The sequence below is a fragment of the Sceloporus occidentalis genome, unplaced genomic scaffold (assembly GCF_023333645.1).
Source record: "Sceloporus occidentalis isolate IW3139 unplaced genomic scaffold, rSceOcc1.0.p SCAF_19, whole genome shotgun sequence".
Taxonomy (NCBI): domain Eukaryota; kingdom Metazoa; phylum Chordata; class Lepidosauria; order Squamata; family Phrynosomatidae; genus Sceloporus; species Sceloporus occidentalis.
The window spans coordinates 12,809,032-12,825,307 of record NW_028316999.1 but is presented as its reverse complement, the minus strand read 5'-3'; the positions used below and the strand labels follow the sequence as shown (position 1 = coordinate 12,825,307).

Sequence of the window (16,276 nt, the reverse complement as noted above, 5' to 3'; positions counted from 1 at the left end):
ATCATGTAAAAATCCATTCATTGAACCCTAAAGCAGGCATTGATAGATTGTTGACACAGAATGAAAAAAAAACGTTTAAAAAGTTTGTGTTTCTTACTGTGACTAAACCGAATAAAGTAACAAATCTGCCAAGATTGGTTTGCTTAACATATTAGAGTGAAATTAATGCTTTGTGTAAGTGGGACAGCAGCTTTAAGATATGCCAAAACCACAAGTTCCAGGGTTTAAGAAATGCTGTATGGTGAAAGCTGTGAATGTGACAGTTCTCCTATAATTATATATTTAATTATTTAATATAATTATTAAGTATGTTTTACCAACCCAGCTAATCTTAAATCGCCCAAAACCATTTCCTGAGAAATGTCATATCAACTGGAAATTCAACAGAAGCCATCACTGTTAAGTTTGTCTCAGTTTGACAGACTACATTTAGCTTTCTGTTCAGCTGCTGAAATTAACCCTGTGCCAGATGGGTCTGGGTTGATTAGTTATTGGTAAATGCAGTCTCTTATTCACAATATACAAAGTGTATGAGAACATTTCACGATTCACGGCCTTTGAAGGGAAGTTCATCTGTACAGCCACGGTTTCTGTTTTTCGATCTGCGGACTCTAGTGAGAATCTAACAACTCGATGCAAGACTAGCACCTTCTACGTCTTCCACATCCACCGCGCGTTTTTAAATTATGTTCCTAAACCGCACTGTATTGCGCAATGTCAATGCCCACCTGCGTCCCACTGGGAGCTTACCTGGTGTGCCAGGTGGCCACGCCAGGCCAGGTGGACGGAGCTCACATAATAATAAAAAGAAAACGAGAGCATGCAGTGAATGTAGCACTTCCATGCCAGACAACCGACAAAGTCACCTCTGGCCTACAGCTACTGGTTATAATCTCATTTTCCAGGAGTTCACAGAAAGCAAATAAATGATCCTTTCGTAGAACAAGCTCCAGTTTAAAGAAGACTTTATTCTACTGCTGAATGTATAAACAGTCTGGACTTTCTAGGAACAACCGGTTTGTTTTAACTTCAAGTAGATGTATGACATTTCATGAAGTCGATTACTTTAGGAACATATGATATGTTAGTGTTTCTAAGCCTTCTACTCTTCCTACCCAAGACACGTATTCAGGGAGTGAGCACTTATGTAATATTATGTAATGGTGACCTGACAGACCACAGCGTAACATTCTCAATCAAACATCAACTTAAATTAGGCTAATATAAAGCAGAAATACATAAATAAAAAAAAAAAAAAGCTAATTTACTGTGACTTGATCTTTAGCTACGGTACTTTACTTCCTTATATCCAGGTGGGCTGACTCAGGGGCAAGTAAGGAAATTGCCACCAGACGCAGTCCTAATTCTCTAAATAGGGCCTGCCCAAGGCCGGCTCACTCAGAGGACATTATATGAGCCCTGAAGTTGCACACTCTGTGTAAGGTGAGAGATTGTGACATTCAGGTCTATTCACTAAAGTGCCTGTGGGTTTGCACACAAAACAAAAACAAACAAAAAAAAAAACCCTCACTAAAGTCAACTCGCACTTGGACTGACACAAAATGGGGGGGCTTACATACACTCACATGCAAGTGATAGGAGTCTATACGAATGCATGAGAGTAAAGAAAAAAAGAAAACTGACAAATTGAGTAACATGCAAGTTGCCCACAACTTTAAATGTAAGTTAGAACTTGCAGGTTTCTACCATTAAACAAATTACAAAAAACTAGGGAAGTGGAGGAGGTGTCATCAATCTTTGGTTAACACAAATATTTTGAACTTACATTGAACATTTTAAGTCACAGGCACTTGCATGCCTTTAACACCTTGCAGATTAGTGAATTTGCAAGTTGTTATGCGAGTGTTAGCATGTGAGGGCATGCGACCGGCCACATGATTTCTTAGCGAATAAAGTTAGAGCGAGTGTATGTTTGTTAAACTTAGCTTTACATGTCCCCTGGCCAGAAGCTGTCAGCAAATCCGTACATTACCTCACACAAATACCCCATTCAAATCCTGTATTCGCAAATCTTGCTCGCAACCCTCCATCACATATCGAAATATTTCTTCCCCAATATGCTTTAGTTGCTTCCCCTGGGGATTATTCATTAAAAAGTAACTTTTAATGTAGAATATACATTCCTTATTAGAATATAAAAAATATTTTATGAAGACTTGGGGATAAAGCCAACCCAAAAAAATGTGTCCTGCATGGACCAAGTTATTCATTTGCATTTCATAGCAAATGTGATGAGCTAAACATAGACACCTAGGGTATTGGGTATCTTTAAAACTGGTAATTCACTGGAAAAAAGTTACACGACATGACAAATGTATAAGCCTGCATAACGTAATACGACTATTTCTGTCCGTTCTTCATCTGGGACATCACAGAACTCCACTATGCATATGTGTGGGCTGGCACTGGCTCGGCATATACAGATATACATCTACATGTTGGCACTGTATGACAGCGGCACCTTATGGGCCACACAAAGTAAAGTAAGGCAACTATATACTCTTTTGAATTATAGATGTTATAAAACATTTCCTTAGTAGAATATAACAATAAAAAATCTAATATTTTTTTAAGACTTGAGGGATAAAGTGAACAGGATCTAATCCGCCTACTATGCTCAAAGGCAGAGTACGGGAATAAATGTGTTTCTACCCCGAGGTGAACATCGCTCCGGATTTAGAGATTAATCTCTGTCACAGTGCAAAGTAACTACTTGATTTCCGTAAATCCAGTCATAGTCATGGTGATAAAATCAACTTCGTTTTCCCAGCATAAAAACGCTTGTTCCAAACTTATAATTAGTTCTGCAATATCTGGAACTAATAATCTGTTATATGAAGTCACATTGGAACAGATTTTTTTTTTTTTTTAAATCCTTTTCATAAGATGAATAATTTTCCAATATGAGAAAAAAATATGTTGATGATCCTTCTTAATTAAAAACTGCCCAGTTTCCTTAGTGTGAGAATAGTTAAGAAACAATTACTTTTTTGTGTTTTGTAATTGCGATCGTGCTTTAATTAACCATGAAATCATTATATTTACATCCATGATAGCGGTAAATTTCCACACACCGATTCCAAATGTTCATGACCTAGAGAGATGGCGGCATGTCGGGCGCCATGCATCATCTGGTTGTGCACACAAGCAAGATAAAGAAGAGAGAGAGAGAGGTCTCGGGTCACATGATCCCTTGTGGTCTGGGTAGCGTTTCTGATCTTCTTAATTGGTCCATAGGCTCGCAAGACCCTGTAGACAGTGTTTTTGAACTGTAGATCCCATGATGTTCAGTCAAGTTGACCGTGGAAAAAAAAAAATCAATGAAAAAAGTGTTTTGTCTGCAACTTAAGCTATATGTGACAGAAGCTTACGTCATTAAAAATAGATGTTGTTGGACAAAGCTTTTTTAAAAACATACTGCTTGTGGTACATATAGAGAACAAAAACTCCTACAGGACAGGCTTCCTCCTTCTCTAAGAATCACTGCAAAGCCAGAGTGGTGAAGAGCCTCTTCCTTTAGCTCAAAGGGTTAAAATGAGAAAAGTTATGCTTTCACGGCTTTTAGCATATTACATGGAAAAATAAAAAAAGATTCAATTTTTTTCTCAGTTTGACCTGGGGAAAAAAAAAAACAAAAAAAAAAGCTATACATAGCCAGTACAACTGAAAAAATATTTAGGTATTTTGTGCTGATTTTGCAAAACTGCCGAGAAGTATATTTTAATAGGGACATTTTAACACTAACCATGTTATCTCCAATCTGGACCAAACATTAAAGTAAAACGTATTTTTTTTTCAAGCCTCACTGATCGCTCCTGTAGGATCAGAGGCTCAGGGGTCCTTTCTTAACATTATAGGTCTGCCTGGACTTCTAGGCAGACACCAGCAGCAGCAGCCCTGTGATGGCCACAATTGTGGCGACGTGGGTGTGTTACTTAACAAAGACGTACAAGGTACGTCATTGGTTCGCAAGAGACTTTTTTCTTGTCCAATATCAAGAAACGGTTATATTGGGAGATCATTTAATAGAGAGGGTTGATCATGCAGAATTCAGGCACAGAACGTTAAGATTATTATTATTTTATTTTTTTTCCGCACGGTATACACAGAAATGCATACATCCAACTGAAATATCACGGTCTTCTACAGTCTTAAATATCACAAAAATGTGTACATTAATAATAGCACACAAGGTGTTCAGAAATTAAGTTGTGTAAACAAAATACAATTTAACTTAGAAGAGGAATAAAAGTAAAAAAAAATACAGCTGTATAATATCACCAGGTCACAAAGTTACACAAATTGATAAAATGATGCCCTTCGGCTATTCTTTAATCTATATTCCTTAAAAAAAGCGCAGCCTATTCCTTTAAATCAGCCTACAGTTGCAATATGTGAAAGCCCATTGTATATGTGACAAAAGTTTCACCAAAATAAGATCAAATCCATAGTACACAAAATATAAGAACCTATTAAAACAAAAAACACACGCCCTTGTACACTCATATTGGGTGAAAGCAACAATAAACAAGTTAAAATGTTATATTTGCCTGCCACCTTGTGGCTATATGACAGTATAGCACCTGTTTCAACAGACATGTCTAATTATCTCACAAATACAAATTGCAAAAGAAATGGCCACAAACATCCATGTACACAGGAAGCGCTATCCTGAGAGGTTACAGGAGTAATTAAAATCACTAGAAAATAGTTTAACCATAGTACCTTGTCTTGCTCACAAGTCAAGGTACTTGGATGTAGAGTTTGTCAGTCATAGAAAAATAAAAACCTAGTATTTGAGTTCAATAAACGTTCTAGGTCAACTGGCCTTATCAGGTGTTAAGTTGATGTCATATCGGAGCCTTTTTTCAACCGAAGTGCCAAACACACTCAAGCTGATCTTATGAGTCTAAACGAGTTTCTTTGTTTTTCAGCTTCTTTGACAGCGGACATGCACAAAAAAAATCCAGCATCCGGACATCCTGAGGCACGTACCCAGGATGTTCCACACTTGAAAAGACTTTATGGCGCACACATGATCTCTTTGTATTATTTATATTTACTTACAACAGGGTGCTTTAAGGTGAGGAGAAATCATGCATCTGCAGGATTCAATACTTCTCTTGGTCTCACAAATCATCTTATAGCTTAAGCAACACATTCACCTGTAGATTCAGCCATAAAGTTAAACCACAGCAGGCTGGAAAATGGGGTTGTTGCTGTATTTTGGGTTTTTCTCCTGGTACGTTACACTCATTGAGACAACTAGTCAAGCGTATTTATGGTTTATAGTACTTTACCCCATGAAGATCTATTGTTTGCATTAGGCTCATATCTCCTGTGCTAAACACACAATGAGATCCTAGTACCATGCATAGGAAACACAAGCTTCTCTTGTCTTTGTGGGGAAAAAGAAGGGCTGCAGCAGGAAAACAGTACTTATTTCAACCGGAAAGAAAAATGTTCTTCTTCATATAGATCTTTATTGTTCCCGTTCTCATATTTACGAATAGGAGGTGAAACAAGGAATATCGTCATTATTGAGTCACAAATAAAAAAACAAATGATGCTCATCCAGCATGTCATAAAATACTATCAAGCTTTTCAGCTGGTAAAATGTTATCAGTGCTGTCAATCATAAATATAATTTACTAGAAGCCCAAGTGTGTTTCTGTCAATGCATGTAACATTAGAGGATGAGGAGGGACGTCTTCTAATAAATAAATAATAAAAAACGGTGGCCAACTACTGTATTCTCCTGCCTATTGGTGGTTATTGTCCAACAGTTGGTTTCAACTCGGGAAGACAAAACGTTTAGCGAAGACCACCGTCATTTCAAATAGCATTTCTTACATCTGCAGCTCTTTTTTTTGGACTAGGGGGAACCCAGTCCTTACTCCATTTGGTTCTGGAAACCTCCAGCTTAATACAATCAAGATTTCACATTTTCACGTACCCGCTGATGGCACCCATCCAAGTGGCCTAGGTGAGAAGTACCAATGTATGGTCCAACCCAACAGACAAACTCCCATAAGGCACATGATTTTAACAAAAGATGAATTGTCCTACAATAACGAACAATCATTTAGCTACATATTTTATAACTATAAAGTTAACTTACCATATTTATCTCTCAGCCCAACAGTACATCGAAAGACGCCTCCAAAAGCAACATCCTCACCAAATATTACTGCAAAACAAAAAACAAAATACATCATATGGCTGTTCCTTCACAACCCTTTGTGCAAGTACGATTATTCCTTTATTATCTATATCACTAATCGGTCCCAAAATTACAAAATAACAAAGACTAGTAAAATAAGAAGGCTGTATGAACTGGAATGAAATACTGATCCTAGGACTGCAGAGTAATTAAGCCACGAAGAACAGTCATTTTGTAAGTATTTTTGCCTTAGGAAAAAAAAGGTAAGCAGATATAGACAGCATTCATAATATGAGATTGTGTGAACGCAACACAACTGCTCCTGTGTTCCTCATGTCTGTTAATTATACTAAAACATCTAATTAGCTAAGGAACAGCAATCCCCAATCCCAGCCTCTGCTTATAAAGATGGGTTTATTCAGTGAGGAGAAAGAGACAGACCCAGCAAAATGTTTATGAAGAATAAAATTATATATATATATATATACACACACACATACACATATACACACACACACACACACACATACATACATATACCATTACATAAGTTATGGTGGGCAAAAGGTGATGGAAACCCTTCCACTTAAATTTAAGGGGTAGTAGAAGTATTATTAAACACTCATCTACAGACACCAGACAAGCCAGAAGGCTTGTTTTTTCCTCAGAAATCTCATGGTGCTTTCACAACCACAAGGGATTCTGGGTAGGCGCATTCAAATAAGGTTAACAATTATCACCTTTGCCTCTATATCCACTTTATACATGGATCAGGGATAATAATATATATCTATATCCCTATTATATGTGACACAGCTTCCAACAAAGATCCTTAGAGGTTTAAAGAGAGGAGGAAAAATAATTCACAAAAAAATATGCAATGGTAAGAAGAAAAAACAAAAAGGAACGAAAACAGATGAAATATAACTTCCTGACTCTAATAGTCATCTATTCTCTGTGGGATTGTGACAGATGTCAGCATGAACATCTAAAGATACAGAGTATCTCATAGCATAACTATCATCATGTTAAAACCCATGACACAAAGACAGCACAACTCCGTATACTACTCATTTCAGAGCCGCCTGCTACCGGTACAAAAATAAAAGAGATACAAAAGAGAAAAAATAAAAATAAAAAAAAAAAATAAGTCAGCTGCTTGATTTTTAAAAGGTTTGCCTAACAAAACAAAAAACTTTAAAGGACTGTGCCTTGATATTTTCAGGTTTAAAAAGCTGTAACTATTTCATGTATTAAAAGTCCCTAACAAGATATCCAGACAATAAGATCTACCGTTAACTAAAAGCCAAAACAATCATGCCGTGTTACTTTATCAAGTAACACGGCATGATTGTTTTGGCTTTTAGTTAACGGTAGATCTTATTGTCTGGATATCTTGTTAGGGACTTTTAATACATGAAATAGTACAGGGACAAGAAACAGTGTTATAGATACAGCCCAAAACCAATAAATTAAACGTTAAATTTCAATAATCTATATGACTTTTTTTTCTATAGGCATCCAAAAGGAATCCAGACAGAATTAATCTGCCTCTTTATCGGACATAAGTGGATGTAACCTACTGCTGGCGGAACAGCAACATTAAGTATTTAACAAACTCAAAAAGCAACGTTGAGGAGTTTCCTCTCTACTGCTTGCTACCTGGGCCACAGAATCAATATTCTTTTTGTATTCAGAAGCTACACCGAAATACATAGAGGTGATCTGTGCACCCAAGGGCAAAGTCCGGCTTATTTAATATTTTTATATAGAAAAATAAAAATCCTTTACCTGGACATTAACGCTGTTTTGGGTAGAAATGATAAAAAATAAATAAAAAGCCACTATACCTGCGGTTGGATCTTTTGCCAGTGTATTATCTAAAGCATTCTGTATGGACTGAAAGAGATTCATCTTCTGTGTTGCTCCTGTGCAGGAAAAAAAAAAGGAAAATAGTTATTTCTTCAAATAGTTATTATTTCTGCCAGAAAGTATGAACAAAATATGAAAAAAGTAATATCTAAGACCTATCTAACGATATATCAAAACCAAAAAATGACTGAATATGTAGGAATAGTACATATGTGATGAGACAATAATGGTTCCTATAATATTTGAAGGTATATTACATACGTCCACTCCCGTTAGAACATATAGAAGCCATACTATTAAACTAATAGGTGAATATGGTAATTTAATGAAATCATCTATTAGTTTCATGTTTCTATGTTTTGTAGTAATTATTGGAATGGTTTAACGACACCGTAGGCAGCTTAAGAGTCCTACATATTAAGAAGGACTAAACACTCCTGATAAGTCCTCAAGGTAAGCAAGTATAACCAAGTAATGTAAAACATATGAGTTATAAAAAATATTTACATATCACCAACAGTTTATCACTTTGCATCTAGCCAAGGGCGTCTCATAGTTTGACTTCCATAAGAACAACATTTATATCAGACATACACATTTAATGTACTTCTTTATCATGTAATGCTTGACTGCCATTGCCTGAAATCAGTGGCTTTCAACTCCAGGGCTTGAGAGCTGCAGCCGGGCCATGATTTCTGGCTAGCACAGATTCAGCAAAGACATCTCAATTAAATGACTTGTTTTTATGCAGACATACAGAGCATACCTCCTAACAACCCGTTTTCACGGGAAAGTTGCCATTTTCAGGCACTGTAGGGGGTACAGACAGTAGGGAGCCTAGGCTGGTTGGGGAGATTCTCCGGTCTCTCAATGGACCAGGGAGAAGGAGATCGGTGTTGCCCTCTTTTTCCCTTTCCCAAGACTCCCTGCTATGGCCCTCCTTTCCTGTGATCTAGCATGCTAGGCAAGAGCACCAATCATGCTTGTAGGTCACATGCATGAGGATTCCCTGCTAAATCCAGTCGCTAGGGGATAACCGACTATAGGTGCATGAATGCACTTTCAATGTCTGTACAGTAATGAACATACATAAAGGAAAAGTCCCACCAGGGCAGCTTTACTGCAAGTTAGGAAGCAGCCACCAAAAAAATCAGAGCTGTGTTTGAGTTCTACTGAAAGACAGATCGTATCATCTAAGCTCACTTGGCGTAGACCACACAATCTGTTACAGGTTAGCTATAGGTGAAAAAAACCATATCAGTTTGATTTTTCACCGTTACCCTGAGCGCCTGTTGACCGGCCCTAAATTAGTTAACAAATCTATACTTGGTGCTTTGAAGGAACACATTCCAAAGATATCTGCTTCACAGTCTCGATAACCTTCCGTCACACCGGTTTTACCTGTGCTGTGTCACGCCAAAATCACCTACTAAATGACAGGTCCTTTGATGCATTTTCACCTGTACGGCTCCAAAAAATATCCACAATTTGTTTTAAATAACTATGATACAAGCAGTAAAACGAGTATCGGACATACAAAATAAAATGCGTATGTTGTATTAACAAACCACTTTGGACAAACGGACCTTTAACAACAGATCAACGTATTTATACACCTCAACACAGGGGTTGCCAAATTTGGTTTGGACTTAGGAGCCAGCCCCCAAAAAAATGTAGGAGCCAGTTTCTTCCCCAATCATGTTTTGAGTTTCTTTTTAAATCTTTCCCCTAACTGACATAAGGGGGAAATTTTAAAACAGTGATTTGTTTTAAAAAAAACAACAAACATTATGCCTTTTCTTCGAAAATATAACATCTATCAGGACACCCAAATTAACAGCAATAGGTCATTGTTCCCCTGTCCTTAAATCTGCAACACGGGGCTATGGAGTCCTGTTTGCAGGTCACATTGAGATTGGCATAAACAGATCAAGAGGAGGGAAAATACTAGTTTCTCCCCCTCCCCCTCCCCAAAAAAGGGGGAAATAATCAAATATAAGTGAAATAAAATGGGAGCCCGGTGATGTCATCACGACAACACTGGCATAAAAAGTGATACATAAAGCTGATGGGCCTGCATATCATCCTCTCCTTCCCTCTGTCCACATGTGATGAAACGATGGGGAAGCACGATTACAAAGTAATCATATTCGGTACGGTGCCTATCTTTCTCCCCCTTTGTGAGGCTAATTAGAGGTTGGTACATTACATTAACAGGGGAATAGGGATTTGGACTGCAAAAATGGGCCTCCTAGTATATTTGTATCCAAAATATTGTCAACAGGAATGCGTACATCCAATGTCCCAAATATTATATTTGTTCCACTTCTTGATATACAACACAGGTGTCCAGGTGGAAAGGGCAGAATTTGGAGGGCATATGTAAAATATTTAATTCGTAGTTTTATGGCAGTGGTGTCCAAGTTAATGTTGTCCACATGACTCAAATACTGCAGGTAGAGGGGAGATTTGATAGCCGCTCTTTTTCTTGCCTGTGTACGTCTCAATGTTGAATCAGAGAATACCGGGTTATGGTTTTTAAAGGGTTTAGTCACTAGAGCTGGGGTTCGCATGAGTTTCAGCTTTATTTACTGTGTATTATAAAGGGTGATCCTTAGTAAATTCCCCTATGCATGAGCTAGCCCCACATTACTTTGTGAAGAAACTTTAAATAAATCTCACAAAGGCACAGAAGCTTACTTGGGTTAGCCCATCATAACATAAAAGTGAAGTCAGGTAGAAGAAACTGTAACGTTCCTCAACAGTCCCTCTTTAGATGGCATGATATTCATTCATACGTCTATATCTAGGAAAGCAAAAAAAAAAAAAAAAAAAGTTCTTCACCTGTCGGTTATTACAAAGTTGATATGGTAGTCCATGGAAAGAAGGTAAATCTTCCAAGGCAGTTTCTATACTTGGTATAAGCAGTTTTTATTGCTCTCCGTCGTCAAGGCGACCTTTGTTCTCGCAAGTTTTAGAGAATGTAAATGTGCCAGTAGATTTAGGATACCATTCCCTGTCGTAGCTTATTTCAGTTACTATTTGTCCTCAGACATGTCCCATTGTAAGAACTTAAATAGAATGCCTACCTTCATCTGAGCTCAATTATTTGCTCTACAGGTCATTAAAGGTGTTTATCGTGATCAAGGTCATCATAATTAATCTAATACCACCTTTAAGTTATATCACTATTACTAAATGTGAGAAAATATGTGTATGTTAAGAACGAGGTCACTTTCCCTAACTTGCACTGTGTGGTAATAACATACAACTAGATCAGCAGCCAAGCCTTTCTTACACACGTTCACCTTCAGGGTAGTAAATATCAAACAATTCCAGCCACCTTTCTTTCTACCATTCTGTCTAAACCAAAAAAAGTATTTTGTTTCTCCGGTTGTAGTGCTTTTGGCAACTGAAATAATGACTCAGGAACCAGATGTTGGGTTAATCAATGACCTTTTTGAGGGACATCAACCTTATCAAAGATAGTTTAGTACATAGTTTGCTAAACTAAGTGTATCACTTGGACTTATTGTGAAGGGTTGAGGAGATATTTTACTAGAGACTTAATTTAAAATTATATGTGACTGAAAGCAGCTGTCGGTGTACTTTGTGGGTAAATAGTTTTCTCCTGCAAAAAGGACCATGTTAGCCAAAGTTAAGCAAGTACAATTAACATATGCCCTGTACAGGGACAACTCTGTCTCTGTGCATTAGAAGTTTTCTGGAGATGGTCCACATTGACTTGTATCTCCTTTTAGAAGGGACGAGCTGGCCTGGGATAATCCATACATAAATTGGTGGGGCGACACCACAGCTCAGCCCTACATGCTGGAGAAGTTCACAGAGGTTGGCGAGGAGAAACCTGCCTGCAAACACCTGGCTTTGTGAATAAACCTGTTACCTTTCTCCAACACAGAATGTTATTGTGACGTTCTCTCAAAGACTCACAACATAACACCAGCAAACTCTCACGAACAAGGCAGTGCACATGTCTGCGACCTTGGCGACAACCAAGACTTTTGCAAGACCAGTCTGACTGTACATAATCAATAAATATATATATATATATATATATATATATAGTACACACAAACACAGATATTTTGGTAATTTGGTAACTACTACAGCGTTCTAAGAAGTCTCAACTCCATCCTTGCTAAACAGAGTTGTACAAATCGCACATGGTATCCTGTTGGTGCACAATGTTCAAGGAGGGCAAACTGGCCAAAGCAAAGGCTGGCATTAATTAAAACAATTAAACACAAGCAACTGTGGCCACATAATGTCTAATGTGCTACCTGATCAGCACATATATCTCACAATATCCAACATGCACACTGATCAATACGTGTGTGTGTGTGTGTGTGTGTGTGATTGTGTACAACTCAGACTGATCAGTGTGTGTGTACAACTCAGACTAATCAGTGTGTGTGTGTGTGTGTGTTTGTGTTTGTACAACTCAGACTGATCAATACGTGTGTACAGCATCCAGTGTAAAGATGTGTGATGTTGCACAATGTTGTGTGTAAAGCAGTGCACAGTACACTCAGTTGTGTTCGCAGTACTAAAGTTCTGTTTATTACTACAATGTCACACACCGGATCCTTTGAAATCCCGTACACCTGTCAGTAGTACATGGCACGGAATGTCACACATATGTTCTAAAAGCCCACAGTTTAAAACACAGCACAGGCACACCCACTGCTAAATGCTGCATTTCGTACACATCATGTCAAACAACCGCTGGTGCCTGGCCCCCAATGTCACCGTGCAGCGCCTCTCTTCTTACCCAGGCTGCATCGGTTTTCTTACCATACTCGGTAGGTTCCGGGTCCGGCTGGAAGGTGAAGTGTGCAGCCGTTCTAACCGGGGCTCGCATGCTACCCAGAGGACACTTCAACACATGCCGAGCAGCCCGGCCACCGCTTAAAGCTACAACACGTAACGCCGCCATGTTCATTCCAACAATACGGGACTGCAGGGTGAATGGCTACAGCGGCATGACGCTGATTGGTCAAACACCAGTATAGCCTCCAAGGGGCGTGGCTGTAACAGCCAATCATGTGCTTCTTCTGTAGGGACGGGCCGTGCAATGTTGTTGTGACGTCTCAAGGAGCGCATATTCTGCCAATAGGGAGAGAAGCCCATCACGTGAATGTATGTGCAGCCGAAACAATATGTGTAACGTCATGTGACTTTCATTATTTAAAGTGGCCATCCCATTGATTTCCATAAGAATGCTTTCCTGCCACTGATTGGCTCCTTGGAGCAGCCAATCAGTGTCAAGTATCTTTAGGTTAATGCCGAGAGAAGGTTGCAGCTTCTACCACAGGTGGGTTATTTTTTTTTAAGAATGCATTTTAAAGCACTGACAGTGTTGAACATCTGTCAGAAGAAACAACATTTTATATATATATATATATATATATATATATATATATATATGTTGTTCATTTCCATGGGTAAAGTGAACAGCAATTAAACAAAAGGATGTGGAATTTATTGAAAATGTCCCGGTCTCCCAGGGGGAAATACTTGGCCAGACCTCTCGCACTCAAAAGGTTAATACACGTTGTCTCTCAAGACCTGACTGCAGTTAATACTTGTATTCATCTTAATATATTTATTCAAAAAATATATCTCAGTGCATCTGATCCACCTCTGGATCCCTCATCTCCTGCTGCAACCCCTTGTTTTTCACGTGGTACTATTATCACATATTACCGTATTTGCTCGATTATAAGACAAGGTTTTTTCAGAGCAAATGCTCTGAAAAATACCCCTCGTCTTATAATCGGGGTCGTCTAATAATCAGACCTCAAATAGAGGTCTGACTATGAGACTAAGATCCAGGTCCCCCGCAGCGCTGCTGGGGACCTGGATCCTCCTGTCTGGTAACCCCCCCCCAAACTTACCAGTGCTTCTGACTCCCCGGTGTGTTGTGTAGGCAACTTCTGCTGCAGGCAACTCCATCGCGCAGACCTTCCCCGACTGTCAGAGAGCAGATTTCTCTCTGACAGTCGGAGGGTGTATGCACGATGGACGCAGACAACCCCTGCTGCTAACCGCACCTCCTTCCGGCTGCAGCAGAAGTTGCCTACGCAAATCGCGTAGACGTCTACCCGCTGCCCGGACAACACACCGGGAGTCAGAAGCACCGGTTAGTTTGAGGGGGTGTTAAGTGGGGGGCATAAGGCATTTCTGTAGGCAGAGTGCTCTATGATATGCCTTTAACCCCCTTAATGTCACTGTGCCATTTGTGTAGGCAACTTCTGCTGCAGAAGGAAGGAGGTGCGGTTATAAGGGCATAAGGCATTTCTGGGGCAGAGTGGCAGGCCTGGGGGCAGATGTGCATAACTAGGGGGCAGGTTGGAAAATAGGAAATAAAAACAAAAAAAATATTTTTCTCAATCATAGCTTTTATTTAAAAAATATAGTTTACATAGTTTACATGAATTAACATTTACTGGTAATACTTTTTTCTATAGGGTCGTCTTATATTCAGGCTTTTTCTTTTTTTCCTAAATTAATATTCAGCTTTTGGGGGGTCGTCTTATAATCAGGGTCATCTGATAATCAAGCAAATACGGTATATGTGATCCACCCCAGAACCTCTCATCTCCTGCTGTAACCCCTTGTTTTTCATGTGGTACGATTATCACATATTAGATCTGATCCACCCCTGAACCCCTCATCTCCTGCTGTAACCCTTTGTTTTTCCACCTAGTATGATTACCACATAATACACTGGAGGAGCAGGGCTTGTAGGGGAGCTCATGAATCTCCCTCTAACCATCCCTAAATAAAGTGTTCCTATTGACCTCTGCTTTACTGCTCTCGTGATGTGTGCCAGTGCCTGATGCTATGTACCAGATTATGATTTCATATCCTGGCGCTTCGTTGTATCCTTCGTTGAGTCCAGAACCTGTAAAAAAAATTCCTCAGTGGACCATGTTGTATATACTGTCTAATAATGATTGCATTCCATTAATTTTCATATGTACACCCCAAAAACTAGAGTTGTTCACTCTAACTGTAGGATACATGCGATGGAGAGAATAAAAAATGATCAAAGGCATGAATTGCCGCAGTGTTAGATAAACACTCCAGATCATAGTACTCAGTTGCTACCTTTCCCCGTTGATGCACTTCTCAAGCACTATGGAAAAAAGTTTGTGAGTGGTGGCAATATTAAGATACACATGAGCATTATCAGAAGAACCACTGAGTAGGTTTCCTTATTGTGAACATTCTTTAATTATACGCTATATTCATTATATTCCAGAAATGCATTTTCTTTTGTGTTGTACTAGAAACAAAAAAAGTACCTAGATGAATATTCTGAAGCAGAAGAAAAATGCTTAATACAGATTTATTTATTGATTTATTAACACAGATACATTTCAGATCAATTTAAGTCTTGAGCTTCTACATCAAAGATCTGCAATTTTGGATCCAGAGGTTGCTGATAGTTTTCAAATGGATAAAAAAACAATTGGCCAGATACTTATGGAAACTGTAAATGAAAGGTATAGTTTAATAATTTTGCAAAAAAGCTTGATTTAAAGGTCACTTGTAATATCAAAATCTGTAGAGCATTGGGATTTATAACAGTTATTGATTTGTGGATATCCACTAAGGCTGTCCAACATCTGATGAAAAAATTGTTGTGGATATCAGGTATTTAGAAAATTGTTCTAAGCTGTAAGGTTTCTGCATTATTTTTTTTAATATTATAGTTTTCTTACATGGAATTTTCTGTACAGTATCACATTTGTATGAATTAGATTTTGCTATTTTTAAAACCATAACCTTAGCCGGTTTCAGGATTCATTAAGCCAATTAAAAAGAGCAGGGCTAATATGGCTATTGATCATATGGGCATTTGACCCCAGAAAACCAGTAACTACACAGTTATTACTGCTATGTCAGTCAATTTGTCCATGAAAGTCTGAGCTAATGTTTGAACACTCAGTGCCAGATAGAGATGTTTTATGTGGTTGCCCAGTGCCATAGTGTCTGAAAAGCTTTGTAAAAGTTATTTCCCAAAGAACTGAGCTGTGTTGTATTTTATCTGGGATAACCTTATTATTATTATAGATGCAGCAAATTCTGCTAAAGATCACGGTTTCTTTCTGGAAGCACTCTATCATCATCTGTAAGCACCAGCCAAAGAACACGACCCATGGACACATATTGATAGTGTTCTCCTGGACC

General features: G+C 38.5%; 1 protein-coding gene across 1 annotated transcript in view; it reads right to left on the bottom strand.

Annotated features, from left to right (window-relative positions):
* Nucleotides 1-13,013, bottom strand: part of LOC149302464 (2-oxoisovalerate dehydrogenase subunit beta, mitochondrial-like) — a 90,826-nt gene extending 77,813 nt beyond the window's left edge. The window contains exons 1-3 of the mRNA XM_089482519.1: nucleotides 12,872-13,013; nucleotides 8,035-8,112; nucleotides 6,143-6,211 (exon numbers count right to left, since the gene is read on the bottom strand). Coding sequence (XP_089338645.1) covers nucleotides 6,143-6,211; nucleotides 8,035-8,112; nucleotides 12,872-13,013 — 289 coding nt within the window. The remainder of the gene's footprint in view (nucleotides 1-6,142; nucleotides 6,212-8,034; nucleotides 8,113-12,871) is intronic.
* Nucleotides 13,014-16,276: the final 3,263 nt, after the last annotated feature.